Consider the following 17,554-nt stretch of genomic DNA (forward strand, 5'->3'; position numbering starts at 1 on the left):
AGCCCCCTATTGTGGGATTTCTTTAACTAAAGTCCAAATTCAAGAAGATCTAGACTCTAAAAAGGCAATTAGACAGGTGCTATTCTCCTGCAATGAAATTTATAAAGTTTACATTTCATTTCCCTAAAATCGATTTTTATTATATTCTTTGCTAAATTATAAACAAATACAAGATTCTAGTGGGTTTCTGTTGGAGACTCAGCAGTAAATGATTATCATTATTTGTTTGAAGTAAAAGAAAGAGAAATAAAATCCCATTATAGATATTTTAACATTATCGACATAGCATCTTTTTTCTAAAATGCTTTTCTATAGAAAAAATCCTAACGTAAAAGAAATTCCTACTCTTGTAAAGAAGAAAAAACTGCATATACTAATGAGATATCAGATTGTGACTTATCAATAAATACACTGAATTAAAATTCATGGCTTTTCATATTCTAGTGTAGACCTTAAATCACCAAGGGAAGGAGGAAACAATAACTAGTTTAAACAATGTACACCTGTTCTAGTGAAGTATCACAGTAATCATTAATACTGTAGAATTAATTTAAAACCCAGTCAAAAAAGCCTCTGACGCTTTAAATTATTTAGATGTGTAATTCCCTAGCATATAATAAACTCTTGAAAATACCATGCAAACAGGAAAACACAGAAGTGGAATACTGGTGAGCGTCCTAGATGCTAGGGTACTACCCTATTTTAACAAGCAACATTTGATATAAGCATTAGAGCCCAGCCATTATCCTTTTTAAGTTCTTGAATAATGATATAGATACCAGAGCTCACATCAGATGGGACCTCAAATGTATTACTTCATTTTGATGGAAATATGGAGAAATTGTTAAGAGCTGCATTTGAATTGGCATGGGGATAATAAGATCTGTAATTGCCCCCCACTTTTTTAAACCATTAAAACACCAATAGCAATTTTTTGCTATTTTCAATTTAAATGAACTCATTTCCCCTACATTCTGTGCATTTTAAAACATATCATCTCTATAGCGATAACTTAAAACAATAATATAAAGTTCAGATTACAATACTGTTCAATCTAATTCCTGTTTTGATTCTTTTCCCCTTAGTCTTTTCTTCAGTGTACAGTATTGAATCTGTGCATCGGATAGCATAAGGCCTGCTGTTGCAAACATTAATAAGATCTATCATTTAGGAACAGTTACTTACACTTTGTTTTATCTCTAATGGAAAGGATTTCTCTAAATATTTACATCAGAACAGTTGTCTGAATGAATCCTGCAAAATTGCTGGCATACTCCCAGGAACGGGGTCTGATGTATGGGAGAGGGAAAATGCCTGGTCCCTGGCCATATAATTTTAAGCTGCCCTAGAATTTCAGGGAGCTGTTTGCTAGAATATCAAGAATTTGTATTAACAAAAAGGTACTTCGGTATGCAGACCAGATTAAGGAGAGTATCTAATCAGCCACTTTCATTTATTGCTCTTGTAAAATTACTCTCCATTTGCTTCAGGTTTAGAGGGATTATTTAGGTTTCAGAGACCCAGTAAATAAATCATACCTGAGGAAAGAAATCTGTATGAAGAGTGTGAAGAAACACCAAAGTTATTCTATGCAAGGGTCCTCAAGGCACTTAATATATAGAAAAGACTTATTCCTTCCATGAGCTGCTGAGTGAGAGTCAACGTGCAAGAATTAGAAAGGAGAAGGATTGAAATCTGCCAAGATAAATGCAACAGTGTTTTTTATAAATTAACTCGGCTATCTGATTGTTTGTTTTTTCTTTAAAAGATTCTAAAATTAAGGTTGTTCGATTCATCTTAGTAGTGGTTTCGAATCTGGAGAGTGGATAAGGAAGTGAATTTGTGCTAAGAAGGGTGGAGAAAATATCCTGTACTGGAAAATCAGCGATTTTTATTTGAAATATGTTCTTATCTGATGAATGATAGCACTTCTGCTCCATAGCCTGTGATTTAAGTAGTTTGGTTAAAAATTATTACATAAAGTTTTCTAGGATTATAAGCCCTCCATGTGTAGTATGGGCAATTTATTAAATTCAGAAACGAACAGTTTACAATGAATTCCTGAAATGTGAGATGTCCACATGGGTACTGAAAGTGGAAACAGTAGCCCGAAATGGTTTGGAACTCCTCCTTCTGAAACTCTTCTTTTTTCTATTAAAATAGAACTTTGAGGTCTGGGCACATAATGCCCACAAGTTTGAAAACACACATGAATCGGGGCTGGGTCTTGGCGGCTCAGAGCTGGGTGGAATGGCACATGTTATTGATTGTATTAAGGCTTGCTATGCATCAACATGGTCCTGCAAGCATAACTGACTTCCAGGGGAATCCTACTGATCTGTATTAAAAGCTTGGATCTACGTCAAGTTCTGGGCAGACTGGAAAGTTGGGCGGATGTCTGAGAAGTATCCTATAGAAAAGAGAGACAGCCCCTTTTAAATTATATTAGTCTTTGCAGAGGAGGCTAAGAGTTACCATCTTGAGATGGCATGAAATGAGTGGGTGAATTAAAGCCAGAGGAGCTGGGGATACCACCTTTGGACTTTATTTCTTGTTACTAGACAGTAAGGAGGGTCCTTTTGGACTTAGATCAACAAATTCATCATAATTGGAAAACAAGACTAAACTCTGTAAGAAACAAGTATTCAGCTGCTCAATATATGCTCATTTAGTTTGTGGCCAAGCAGCATTTGTCTATATCTTTTGTATTTCATGGCAGAAATTACATGACATCAAAAAGCAGTGATATAAGTAAATACAGGTGACAGTTTTATTTCTAAGTTTCCAAAATTTAGGATTCGCCTATTCTTAGATTATCTCATGATCAAAGTCAAGACTAAAAAAAATCAAATATATAGTTCCCTTAGATTAGCAATATATAGACTGCAGGTCATTATAACTCTTTGGTGTGCACAGTGCAGAGTCAGGGTTTATTTGCCAAATATTACCTGGAGATTGCCCATTGCCAAAGAAGGTGGGCCAGAAAGTGAATCTGCCTGCTTGTCTGTGGATTTAAAATAAGCAATACAGCCCATCCACATGTTTAAACAGAGAGCTAGTAGTCGAAGGTCATATGAGTACTGAATATACTGAAGTCATTCTGAAGCATAAAGGAATGTGAAACTTACCACATTAAGCATATAAACAGTGGGAGCTCTGTGTCTTTGTTCCATTAAAGATCAATCACATGAGGTGACAGAGCATCTTTCCTGGGTATTTGAGGCAATGCCAATAGTGTCAAAAGAGTATTTTATTAAGCACAGATATATTCGTGCTACTTGAATATTTGCCTATAGAAAGTTTTAAAAATTTCCTAATTTCTAAGATATTAAAAATTTAAAACCGGAACACCATTTAGTTATTGATAAATTCTATTTAGCTACTGATAGGACCATGTTTCCACATGGTATTGTTTTTCAGAACAAGAAGTCATAAGTTTATTCTTGGCCTTTTCCTAGCTCTTGAGCTTTTAGAACTTCTGTCCTCGTGAATGTACTACTATTTCTTTTTATTTCCAAATGGTACGCTAGTAATATTATATCTAAACTAACCTTAGGTTGTTTACAAGGATCCCTTCCTTTCCCTTTCCATCCTCATCAGACACCTCTTTTACAAAGACTCAGACTAAATTCCTTGGATTCTTTTTATCTACTCAGGAAGGGAGGAGGAGAACTTGGAGTGATGACGGCAGGAGTTTTGTATGTGTGTGTTTGTACTCATTGAGGCAGACAAGGTGGTTTATAAGACGATGATGACATAAACTGTGCACGTATACCAGTGGCGTATTTACATCGCTTGCATGCTTAGGGTGAATAACCTATTGAGAAAAAAAAATTGGTGGAAAACATTGTTTTCTGGTGGATTTCCTGCTCTCTGTAACTCATGATTGCTCCCAATCCTTAGGGACATGTAACTAGGTCTGACCATGGAGCAATGGCTCAATAGTGCTGTGATGACCCTCCTCCCAAGAAGCCTGGCTTTCTTCAGTCTAATTACTTTTGGCAATTGTGTTATTGGGATTTGGCCTAGTGACTCACTAGAACCCAAATTTTCCCAAGGAGCCCCCTTAACAAGCAGAATTAAGTCTGACAGGAAGCCCAGACTTCCACCTCACTTTTACATGGAGCTTTCCCTGGTTTATGACAGGGTCTGAAAATCCTTCATGGACTAGAAAAGAATAATAAACAAGATTTAATGAAGATAGTCACCCAAAGAAGAGCACATTAGTAGAGAAGTAAAAACAGTACGTTCATGATAAACAACCTACAACAAAACTTAACTCATTAAGATGAAGTTAAAAATTACGCTATTTATAGTATTTAACTGATAACCAGTAGTCAATCTAAAGTTGGTCAGAAATTATAGAAGCTATAAGAGAAAGGGATGTTTAGTTATTGTTAGGAGGTTATTTAACCATTATGTTTTTCCTAAAAACTCTAGGGCACATTACCAATCATCTAGTAAGACATGAAAATTGTTGCTTATTATTAAATAGCTTTGAAAAACATTTTTGGTGTGGCTGATACCGCATCTTTTATCCTATGTACTGCCTCAGTCACCCATGGTATTTAGAGTTCAATAGCAAGAACACTCGGCCCCAATTTACCTCACTTAGCAGCAGTGTTCTTATTCTATGAAGCCAATATCTGTTAAACTCATTATCATGTCCTAGTGTGTGAACTTTGCTCTTCAACTCTTTGGCTGAGACAATTCTCTATCAGATAGTCTTGTCTGCACTAGTCAGTGCTCCAAGTTTAACTATATTTGATCGATAAGCAATATGAGACTATCGGACCCGTTTGTATTTTAAACTACTATCTATTCAAATGACACATAATCCATTTTTTTTATCATACTCTGCACAAGCCTATTTTGTGTAACTCTCATGAACTGCACTGTTTTCAACAGTTGCTCAGCAGTGATAGTTATTCTTAAATTAAGAGTCCAACAGTAGTTGGCTGCGCATTAGAATCACCAGGATTATTTTTGAAAATACAGATGTCCAAGCCCCATCCCCAGACACTGTTTCATTTGGTTTAGGGTAGAGTCAGGCATTTTTTTCCCCCCCAGGTGATTCCAATTCAAAATCAAGGTTGAAAATCACTGTACTAAAACCCATAAAGCAAAAATTTGGAGTGGAAGTTACTATTAATGCTCATGGTAAAAGTAATATAAATAACTGATTTTATGAAGCACCATAAAGATAACTTTTCTGGATAACAAAAACTAGCTGGTGAAATATCTATTGTGGTTGTAAATTACATAGAAGGATTTTGATATTTAACTGCAAAATTATAGACTTCACCCACATCCTCATGCCTAAGTTAATCTTCTCTTGGACACACACACCATAGATGGGAAGAATAATCTTAGAGCATTTCATATAAACTGTGCTATTCTATTGCTTCTAATGAAAAAACAACCAGGAACTTTTTATGTTTAAGAATCATCAAAGGGCAGGTTTAAAGAAAGAGAGGAAAATGGGTAGAGAAAAGAAAAAGATGTGGGAGAGAGTACTACTAGAATACCAAAAGAAACTTCTATAATAAACATTTGAGAAAAGATTTGTGGTTTGTTAAATTAGGAAGAAGAGATATGAGCAAAGTGAGAATAAGGGAAAGAAAAAAGAAGATGAGGTTTGAGAAAATGCCTCCATGATTGCCTCCAGTATCAATCTCAGTAGTTGAGGTGATGTGAAGAAATCAAGGAAGGACATAGTCTTTAGAGTCTGCCCTGAACTGGCATCCCAGGTCCACCATATCTCCATTGAATGATCTGAGGCAACTAACTTGGGACTATTGGCACCTTCCTTATAGGGTAAGCGTGAGGACTAAATGAGATAATATTTGCAAAAACATCAAGTACAGGATCTGGCACAGATGATTAAAATATGGCTGCTATTTAAATAATAATCATTATCACAACATTCACTTCAACAAGTAAATATAAATGTATATTAAGATAAAATGTATATAAATATAACAATGGTTCTGAGAACTAGGAAGCTATAGTTTGCTGTGAAGCATTTACACACACCTTAGCATAAACATTTTACCTCCTTCTTATCAGCAAAATGTGATACCGCCTCTCCTTATACGACAGCTTTTGTTGAGATGATTGTGCTCATATCTGTGAGGTCGCTTCGTATGAGAGAAGAACATAACAGTGAGAAACTAGCAGTTCTTTTTCTTACTAACTTATCAAGCATATGTTAAGAAAATAGTGTTCTAAAATAAGCAGCTCACAAATTCTGTTATTTTACATTGTGTGGTGGTGGTTTGTATTATGTGGTTATAAAATGGGGGCTGCTTTACCACTTACTCTCAGGAATGTGCTTTGTATTGGGGTATAATTATAAATATGCTTACCAGCTAGTTTTCTGAGGACAATTTTTGGGAGTGAATATAGTGCATTGCATTATTGTGTATTCATTTTAGAAAGATGTTTTAAGGTAACTAAACCCCATGTCCATGCCAAGGTCTCAGAAGAGAGCTAAGAGAATAGACACATGAGAAAATAGAAATCTGCTTCTGATACAGAAGGCCCAAGTTGAATGAGAGAAAGAGAGGGCATGGGGCTGGGTTGTCGCAAAGGCTGGACAATTACTTGGCAAAGATGTTGCAGAGGTAATCCCTGTTCTGTATAGATGGACTGAATTCCTTCAAGTTTCATCCCACTCTGATGTTCTCTTATTTTATGAGAGCATACTTTATAGAGAAATCTACTTGAAAGTAGAATGCGACTGTTATGAGTAGATACTGGATCAAAATGGAATGATATGGAAAAATTATTTTTATGCCTTAAGGAAACTTATCTTTCATTACCATAAAGTTTTTCAGTTTTCCTATGAATTGTGGCAAAGTCATATAGTTCCATAGGTAATGAGACTTCTGATATGATCTTCAGTTTAAAGATGTGACAAGTTAAAACTGTAGCTCACATTACCAGAGACCATTCTCTTACATAATACAGAAAGTACTATAAAAATGAGAAACCACAGTTGAGAATGATATATTAGACTCTTTAAATTAGATAAAGCACCTTAATGTAATTAATATTATTTTGATACTACCAATAAGTGAGTCTCTATGTCAGCACTGTAAACACTTTTAATAATAAACAAAGCACTGTTAGATTGTGTCTCATGTATTCGGTTATCCCCTTTACATGAGTAACTCCTACATACTTTCCCTCCAGCCCCTGACACTCTCTGAAACTTTGATTTGAAGTTGCTAAATGCCCTACTGGCTCTCAAAAGAAAAATAAGTTTCCTACCAAATCTGCTTCTTCTACCTCCCCACCTTTTTTTCTCCATTATTTTCCCATCCACCCAGATCTCAGTCCTCACATTTCAAAGTTTAGTGCCAAATATGGCCTTCTTCTTGTTTTCTCTTTCAACCCAATTAGTTGCCAATTTATAACTGTCATAGCACCTTAAACCTGGGCCATTGTAATTGCTACTTCCATCCTAACACAGGCCAATTCTGAAAGCCCGACATGGTAGGGGAGTTCTGAAGCATCTGTCTAGCTGGTATTGCAAACCAGCTTCCTGACTATAAGCCCAAAGATAAGATAGATCTGCTGATGGCTGAGTATGTTGATCCATCCTACGGCTATGGTTTTCAGGCATTAGGAATTGAGAAAATGGGGAATATCATAATTTATTCATTATCTACTTTGGTAAGTTACTTATTAATTAGTCTTTATATAAGGAATTCACTTATAATAAATAGATACATATATTTGTTTTCATTCTTAATCTTCGTTCACTAAACTTAATTAAAGAAAACAACTAAGTTTAGGACTGTTTAACTCCCTAGTTGTGATTGATGTGCTCCAAAAGACTAAAAGTTTAAGACTATAGGAGTCACCTAGATCTAAATTTTTAATCAATCGCCTCATTTCACAGATGAGGAACTGCAGCCCAGTGTGGGTAAGGGACTTGACTGAGTTATCCGGATCTTATTAGTTGTAGTACTAGATCTAGAGCCTAGTCTTCTACTTCTCAGTCTACTTTTTCCAATATACACCGAGGATCCTCCCTCGATGGCTTCTTAAGTCTCCGTCTCTACCATGAATTTCTAATGCTTGCTATTCATCAAATTTTTAAAGATCAGATGAAACCCCAATAAGGCAGTGTTTTGAAGACTGGATTAGATTCTTACATAAGGCATAAAGACAGTTAAAAGCTATAATGTATATATTTAATTGGGCAATAATATTCTTTAGTACCGTTGAATTTTCTCTAAAAAAAACTACCAGAAGAATTTTAGTGAGAGCAGATGGTAACTAAACCCCTTCCCAAGATTATAGATAAGGCAGAAATGCCCTTATCAGATAAGAGGCACCTGTACCCATATTTTTAAATGAATTTTTGAAATTTCTCAAACTTTTCACAGGTGAAATAATTCAAGTATTTTGCTTAAAAGTTTCATGTTGTTGAAACGCCTTTGGAGCAGAAAATGTGATTACTTCCTATTCAATGGCACTTAGATAGTAGCATTTTTAGCACTGCCATAATTCTTGAGAATGAAACATTTCATTCTTTCCAGTATTGCTGAATGAGTACTTTAATCAGAATACTGGTAATATTCCTGAATGGAAAGATCTGATGGGCAGAATTAAATAAATAGAAAAAACAAAAAACAAAAAACAGGCAGCATATACTATAGATATATATCTTATAATATTTTATATAATTTTGTTAAAGTAAAATCGCAAAGCATTTCAAACTCAATAGGTTGTCCATCAGATAGTAAATTTTAAGATAATCCGATCATTTTAAACTTTAAGAAAAAATTTATAGCTCCACATTATTCTTCAAAATCAAAAGCAAGGCAAAAAGTCTAGATAATTTATGATGCAACACTTTTTCAAATGATCATTTTCAAAAGAATGTCAGTGTACAATGCACTGTTCAGAGAAGAAATAGTCCTAACCAAGTAAAACATATAATTTCAACACACTGTCTTGCATGATCCTTACCATGCTCTCAAAACTGAATGATGTTTTCCTAATGGTAACCAAAGCTGATTCTTACATTTCATGAAACATAATACCCATTCTGATGGCATTTCAAGAATTCACTACTTGGAAAAAGATTTTTCAGGGAGTGCAATGACTGAATAGTAAGGCAGTGGGAAGAGAGGTTAATACAATGTCCAAAATAAAACATTTAGATAGAGATAAAAGGGAAAGGAAAAATGACTGAGTAAATCGCTGATGTAAAATAGTTTTAATTTTTGATAGTTCATTCTAATAACTGCAGAGGGATCATCTGGTCTTAATTTTACATAGGGTTCCGACAACTCCACATAGTGTTCTATCAACATTAAAAAGAATTAGAAAAACTATTGTATTAAAAAAATTAATCATTTACTTTTAAAATACTTTTTATATTTAGTAGCAATCTGGAGATCTCTGTTCAGATTCAAATAGTCTAGAATAATCCGATGACTAATAAATTCATTTGTGGTAGTGTGGCAAGGGTTTCCCCATAATGACTTGAAAATCAAATTTAACTGCATGTTGTAATTTCTATTCATAGCTTTCTGGGGACTTAATTTGTAGAGTATTAAATACCAGGAAAATAGTTAATGGAGAAATGGTTTAGCAAAACTTATCTCCTTACAAGTTGAAATAGTGTTCATATTTCATGCTTAAAGGAATATTGAAATGAGTACATTAAATCAATTTCACACTTATCCTTATATTCTCAATTACTTTACATAGAATAACTTGGGACTAAAAAGACAATATTTAAAAATTATCATTCTTAATGTTAATAAAATCATGCTATTGAAGTAATAAAGAATCAAAATAGTATAACAAAAAGGTATTTTAAGAAACAATTCTTATAGTGTAATGACGACTAAATTGGAATTCACAAAAATAAGTGTCTTTTACTTGTATTTAGATGTTGCCATTACTGCCTAAGAGTTTGAATGTGTGTGATTCATACAGATATCACATATGTTGGGGAATATATTTTCTCCAGCAAATTTTACTCATGTCTCCATCTATTAAACAATGGCTCTCTCAAAAACAGGTAGACTGGTAAGAAAAGTAGACAGGTGAGGAAATGTGTCGCAGCCAATATTCAAACCGTACACTCATTTAAAACTAATATTACAAAATGTATAGCAGAATAAAAGATTTTTCTACTTCATAGTTACCTTGTTATTTTCCAAGATAAGCAGTGTAATCACGAAGAGCGTATCAGAATCTCAAAGAATGGCTCAACATCTGAAACAATGTCATGAGCAATAACCAGTATATTCCAATAAGTCAGTTTTTATTTTATTACCATTAAAATTACTTCCCTTGTGTTCTTATTACTTTATCTCAAACATGATTGTGAAAGATTTAAAAGTTTTATAGATTATGCAGTGGGTGCTTTGTAATTATTATGCTTACGGTGGTTTTTCCAAACTTGCATTTATCTAGAATCTAAACAATTAAAACTCAATTAATAGATGGCATCAAATAAAAAGAATACTACAATGGCAACTGATGTTTCTAACAATAGTCTTCTGGTATAATATGATCCTACAATATCTTCTAAATAAACAAATAATATTATAGTTAACAAGCTTCACTATTACTATTAGGTATTTAATTCTTTGACATTGGTCATTAATGTATAACATATAATACAAATAATCAGTTCAAAATTTTCCAGTCAACCAGAACAGCTTATTTTTCAAAACATATTGGAGACCATAATATTTATTATTTAACATGCCTGACATCTTCTCTTGGACATGAATCAGCATATAGTATAAATAGCAGGAGACAAGCTTCACTTACTAGTTGCATGGCTTTATATAAGTTACTTAGCCTCTGTTTCTTGAGTCCATTCTCTGTAAAATGGGAACATTAATTCCTGCCTCTATAATTCAAGTGGCTATTTTGGTGCCCAAGTGAATAATTCAAGTGAAAATGTGGTGCAATAGTATGGTATTGTGGTTTTAGTATGGCAAATTTGATCATTATTTTTATTAGTAGATAACTTGGAATTCAGAAGTTACTGTACTAAGTTGCAAAGGCTGATTTGGAAATGAGTTAAAAACTGGGTTCAGGATCCTTGATTTAGCATCCTATCCTTAAAGCTAAAGCTTCTCTCTGAAAAAAATTACTGCCTGGGGATTTTTAAATAATGATTGCATTTCATTTTTATCATGAATAAATTCAATTTAGTCATCTCTATCTATATATAAATCCAAATAGGCAAAGCAGTTATTGGGCATTCACCCTTAACTCAACAGATATTTTTAAAGTACAAAGCTCCTGTTAAAGATGTCATTTCTATTACAACAATAAACAACAGCACCAGTTTACAACAAAACAGAGACATGGTATAACAGTCGTTTTAGGGAAACAGGATACTACTGATATCGCTTTATCAGCTATATCTGAGGATTAGCCATGGTTCCGTACACTTGGCAGTATTTAACACTACAAACGAATATCTTTTTTTTTTTTTGCAAGATACCCTTTTACTAAAACATTCAAGAGATTGCTTTGAAAAATGGTTTTTACACCCCCCTCTTTTTTTTTTTTTTTAATCTTTCACATAGTTAGGATTTTAATAGTTTAGGAAAACGAAGCTATTAACTACAGGCTAGAAGGGATATTCTTAAATATTCACTTTAGTTATCTCTTGGAAAAGCAGGAAAGGCCGCTTCTTTCTAAAATACCTTTGACTATTACCTCATTTTTCACTAAAAACAAAACAAAAACAAAAACAACCTTTCCTAGTCCCTGTTTGAGAAAAAAAAAGATGCATTATGTGTTTCTTTCAGATATTTTCAAACAAATGAGTATGTGCACATGCAATTTGATCTTGATCTTGAGTTTCTGGACATTTAACAAAATCTCTCCTTACCCTCCATCCCTTCCCCGTTCTCAAAAAAAAAAAAAAAAAAAAAAACAAACTGCCCCTCCCAAGAGAGTCTCGCGTGTCTCCTCGAAAGACGCAAGGGGTCGCCCCTCTCCCAGGATTGCACCAGCAAATCCAGCTCAAATGCAGACTCAAGCACGGAGGAGCAAGGAGCATCCCGGGCTACGGGAGCTCTCTCCCAGCCCCACTCTCACAAAATAATTGGAATTTCAACCCAAGTCCACCCACTCCTCTCATCCCCGCTACACAACCAGAGGGCGCCTTTGACTTGGCCTTGAGACGATTAAGGCAGGTTGAAAATGAGTTGGCCTTTTGACTCCGCGATTCCTCTCTAGTTTGATCCTAGAGGTGTATTATCCAGGTGCTATCTATCCACAGCCTTGAGGCTGCCTCACCCGGCAGCTTCCCGCACTGTTGTACCCGGTGAGGGGAGGTAGGAACAAATGGATAGATGGCCAACTTTCTTTCCTGTGTCTTCTTTAAGAAAAAGTGGCCCCAAAACTTCAATCGGGGGCACCTCTAACACTGACACCCAGGTCCCTGTGTGGCTTCTGGCCTTGCAAGTTCTCAGTGCGGTGAAGGAGACAGTGGGCTATGGGCGCCGGGTGGGCACCGACTGGAAAAGTGATGGAAGCAGGAAGCTGCGCTTATGTTCGGCATCCCTCTCCTCACTGACCTGCGATTCAATTCCTGGGCCGGACCGGTGAGAGGAGGCGGGGACCGTCAGGCGCGAGGGCAAGGCTTCCGTGAAAGGGTGGTTGGAGGAGTTACGAAGAATACAAACCATTCAGAGGCCAAGAATAATAAATCGGATGCCCTGACGTGTTTAGCTTAGGTCCTCCTGCCCCCCGCTACGCGATCCTAGAGGCTATGAGGCCGAGCCAGAGCTCCTGGCGCTCCAGCCCCGCCACGTTTTTTAAAGGCAATTTTCAGGTGAATCAAACCTTGTCTGCCAGAGGCGAGAGGCACAAAGGCAGCTTTCAGGAGACCCTCACGTCCAGGGGCAGGGCAGGGACAAACAGCGGAGGAGAAGCGATTACTAAATCTGCATCTCACACAAGCATGTGCTGTGTCCTCCGCGCTGCACTCGCGCCTGCACGAAGGTACTGAGGGAGCTCCCCGCGCTGGACCAGACGCTGCCAAGCGTCTTTGGCTCGTCCACCCGGGAGGTCTGAAGGGCCAAGGCAATAGCATCCCTCTCTGCGCCCCAATAGCTCCAGGAGGTTTCTCCCTCCCTCTCTCTACGCCCCCCGCCCGCGGAGCTAGGATCGCCCCCAGCTCTACTATTTACAAAGGGACACCCCACGCCTCACAGACGCCAGAGCAGCCCCCGTGCCTGGCTAGCCGGGAGCAGGGACCCCTCATCTCAGGACGATGCCACCTTTTACACAGACCAACCTGGGTTGAGAGTGCTCTGGGGGTGCTCGTTTAATCTCAGCTAGGGCACTGTTTTAAGAAGTCTTCACAAGCCAACGTTCCAAGTAACAGGAGTCGGGGTAAGAGGCAGTGAGGAGAAGAGCATGAGTCTTTAGGGAGAACCCCACCTTCGGTTTGCGTCTGCCCCAGGGGACCCGATTGAAAGAGCCTGAAATGGTAAACGCGCTCACGCGTGACAAGCAAGGTTGTAACCGGAAACCCAGCTCCCAGTGGCCGGTTTGGAGGTCCTCACAGCCCCATCAGTGGGACGGCGAGCGGTTCTGAAACGCACAGACACGCGAACCCTGAGCGCTTCGTACGCCTTTCTGTTCCACTCGCTCGTGGCGGGTGAAAACAGCCGCGCAGGGGCTCGCTCTCTGCTTCCCTAGCTGGCCAGCGGGCTCTTCGCAGCCGAGCGCCACGGGAGGGCCCTGCCAGGTCCCCCTACGCGAGGCGGCGACGCGAGGTGCCAGGGCGCCACGGAACGCGCCTCTCTTGGCGTTTACTCAGTGGTCGGGGGGGCATCCCTGGGACTCGAGATCCCCGCCTGAGTCTCATAAGAAAAGCATAAGTCCCTAGAGCTAGTCAAACGAAGAACCGAACTTTTCTGCGAACCTGAAGTTAGGAGGGGGCGGGAGCCACATTAGCGTCGGGTCCGCCTGACTCTGGCATCCGCGTGGATGCGATGCGGGGTAAGAGCGGGGCTCGGAGAGGAAAGCGTGAGACGCCGGTAATACCGGAGCCTAAACTGTTCCCTCCTTCGGAGGCGTGGGATGCAGGGCGGGAAGACAGCTGCTCTGGGAGCGGACTTCGGACTGGCAAAGCGACCCGACAGGTGAACGCGGCGGGAGGGAGCAAACGCGTAAAAAACCCTGCACTTACTTCTCCGCTGGCGCCTTCCCCGGGAGGCGTTTTGGCTGCCGATGTATTCCATAAAGTTCAAAATGATAAAAAACCAAGAAATCAGTCGCAAGTGCATAGTAACCCAGTAATGTTTCCCTTCCTTTTCTCCTTTTTCTTTTGATTGTTAATTATATTGAATGTTTTAGAAATATATGTAGGTGTTAGGCGTAATAGAGAGAGAGCAAGAGAGAACCCAAGCAGCGGACTTCTCCACTCTGATCCGATGGGCGTGCTGGGATGGCAAACGAAGCGGGTCGGGTGGACTGGGAAACCAACTATTGTACTTTCAAATTGTCCGAGCCCTGAACTGCGGCGGCTCCGCTAGGGTGGCTGTCAACGCCGCGAGCGAGGGTTCCAGGAGCAGCGAGCGGCCTCGGCGGGGCGGCCGCAGGTAGCATGGTGCGCAGCGGCGGCGGCCGCGAGCGGGATCCGGGCGGGCGGTGGCGGCGGCGGCCCCAGGGGCTCAGAGGTTGCGGTGGCGGCAGTGGCGGAGGCCCGGGGAGCGTAGGGGAGCGGGCGCCGTCGGCACCGCGGCCATGGCCAAGGGGCGGCGGAGAGACCCCGAGCTGCTTCTGGCGTTCGCGAAGTTGGGCTGGGCTGCCAGGAGCACCCCAGAGGGGAGGAGGGAGAGAGAGGGAGAGAGAGAGAGGGAGGGAAGGAGGGAAAGACGGGGCGAGGAAGGAGGAGGGGGTATGGCTGCGGGGGGCGGGGGGAGTTCGGGGGCGGGGAAGGAAACTGCTGGAGCAACAACCCTGAGCGACCTCAATAACTTTCAATTTCAAGAGGGAAAGAGGGAGCTGGAAAAGTACAGGCGTTGCGATTTGGCAGAGGGACGGGAAGAGGCGCCTAAGGGGTCTCGGGTCTGCAGCGGAGCATCTCTGGACCCTGGAAAGAAGGCGGGAGAATACTAGCCAGGGGGAGTGGGGGAGGCACTGCGTGCGGAGAAGAGCCCTCCAAAGCGTAGCTCTCCCAGGGAGAGGTGGGCGCACTGGGCTGGGAGTGCTGAGGCCGAAGGTCGAGCGGGCGCGAGACCCCCGCCCCCACGCCCTAGTTCGGCTGGTCTCCGCTACCTCAGGCTGGGCGCACCCTGCTCTCGCGGGCAGAGCTGCCCTGTATCGCCGCGCCTTCACCCCCACTGCTGGCGCGCAATGGCTGGCCTTGGGCAGCTCGCCCCTCGCCCGCTTGGCAGATCGCTGGAGGGTTTCTGGGGGCGAACTCCTTTCCAGTTTTCTTTAGCCCCTCCTCTGTCGCTTTTCTCTCTTTCAATAAAAGCTGCAGTTGGGCACTGGGCGGGTGGTCCGGTGGAAGCTCCATGGCCGCGAACGGTCAGCTCGGCCGCGGGTTACCTGCCTGGAGGGGGACAGACCCAGGGGTTTGTGCGCTCAGGACAGTCCCTTTGGAAGTTCAGTTGTGCTGCGCTTTCTTCCAAACTGAGCCGTCGCTGAAGCTCTGGAAGATTCCTCCTCCCCTCAGGCAGTTTCCTCCGTAGTAAGCTTGCCCGCGCTCGGAGCTCTTTTACCCTCCGTCTCTCAATCTTCTCGAGAGGATCTGTTGTGCAATTTGGTTTCTCATCTGGGGGTCTGGAAATGATATTTGGATAGATTTTTCCCGGTCTTGAAGGAGGAAGGGAGGGTCCACTACTTCCTTCTATTCTCAGAGCAGGTAGGGGCCCCATGGCAGCAGAAAATAAGGTTCGCCAGTCCACCCAGGAGAGGGAGAAGCGTGGGCCGGCATTTTCTGAGTGATGTACACACCCTGGATGTTATTAGTCAATAGTAAGCTTCCCACCGCTTCTCCAGCAGCACAAGTCGATATGCCTCCAGTAGTTACTTAGGAAGTATTCAGTTTTATGTCACAAACCCCCAAAGTGGTTTTAATATAAACTTGTCCTGTGTATTGTATTTAACAGAATATCTGAAAGAGTACACCCTCTAGCATTACAGTTTTACACAGCTCCAAACTTCGGAGCTGTCACTTTGAAAAAAGTCTCTGGTTATAGACACCTTGCTAATTCTTATGCTCAAATAATTTGGGTTAAGAAAATAGCTAAAGCCTTGGGGAGAAACAAGTAAGATTTGTATTCCTCTCTCTTTCCTCCGTTTGTAATCCCTATTAGTGAATTGTCTTCAATTTATGCGTTGTTAAATGAGAGGAGAAAAAAAGATATGGCTTCTGTCCACCCCATTTTGCAAGCTTGCAATGCTTCGCATTGTCCTATGTCTTTGAAGTCTTGAATAGTGTAGTTGTTATGCTACCTAAAAGTAAGGATCAAGGGCATGAAATGGCCTGGATGCAAAAGGAAGGGAGCATGAAATATAAATTCTTGTCAAGATGCTAAAAATTAGAATCCTGAGAGACTGGCCTTTCCATGCATTAGCTAATTTCTTAATGAAAGCACTTATTACTTTGCGTACCTGTATTGGAATTTTGAAGTAGTAATAGTTTACTTTAGGTTTTATGTTATGGGAAAGACAACAACCCCTTCAAGACTATGATTTTGGGCTTATTTTTAAAAATTCTCACTTGCAACATTGGGGTGGTTTCTCTCTCTCTCTCTCTCTCTCTCTCTCTCTCTCTCTCTCTCACACACACACACACACACACACACACACACACACACACACACGCTCCCCTCTTTTATCTGTTGCATAATGTCCAGTTGCAAATAACTGAGTTTATCACTGAACCAGAAAAGTTACAGATAACAGGACAATTTCAACAATGATTATCCAAAAAAGAAGCTATTCTATTTTTCTGTGCCCATCACAGTCAGCTTTGCTTTCCTTCTCACTTAATGCCTCAGATCCTGAATATCTGCACCATAAAATGTGGGGGATTTAAAGGCTGTGGGAGGCTCCCTTTGAAAAGGACTCCAGAGAAGGCCTTTCTAATCCAGGATACTTGAGCCGGATGGGATGAGATTGCAAAAGGGATGTAAAAAAGCAATTTGGTGAACAACTTCAGGGAAATAAACATGAAGAAAGACATTTACTTTTTACTGTGTGTTGTGCAGACATATGTTAGCTTGGATGAGAACAAGAATGGCAGTGTAAATAAATAAACAAACACAGTGAGAAGCCGCAGTTCTTGAGCCATCCCAGAAAAGTACTAAATGCAGTGGGCAGGAAAAGCTTGTCAAGGAATAAGCGCTGTTCTGAGGAAACATAAGGAAAACATTAAATAAACGGCGAGTGTATTTTTTCTCTCTTGACGCTATGCTTTAGAATAACTTTTTCCTGATCCATGTTACTATACTATTAAATGTGTGTTTACTTGCCTGGCTGAATCTTACATTCCCTCAACTGTCCTAGCAACTTACAGAAAGCATGCCAT

At 40.2% G+C, this 17,554-nt stretch overlaps 1 protein-coding gene across 1 annotated transcript in view; it reads right to left on the reverse strand.

Annotated features, from left to right (window-relative positions):
- RSPO3 (R-spondin 3) overlaps positions 1 to 14,610 on the reverse strand; it is a 75,050-nt gene extending 60,440 nt beyond the window's left edge. Inside the window, exon 1 of the mRNA XM_011358739.1 lies at positions 14,201 to 14,610. Within this exon, the coding sequence (XP_011357041.1) occupies positions 14,201 to 14,297 (97 nt within the window). The 5' untranslated portion in view covers positions 14,298 to 14,610. The remainder of the gene's footprint in view (positions 1 to 14,200) is intronic.
- Between the last annotated feature and the right edge of the window lie 2,944 nt (positions 14,611 to 17,554).

Source organism: Pteropus vampyrus, unplaced genomic scaffold (genome assembly GCF_000151845.1).
Source record: "Pteropus vampyrus isolate Shadow unplaced genomic scaffold, Pvam_2.0 Scaffold43, whole genome shotgun sequence".
Taxonomy (NCBI): domain Eukaryota; kingdom Metazoa; phylum Chordata; class Mammalia; order Chiroptera; family Pteropodidae; genus Pteropus; species Pteropus vampyrus.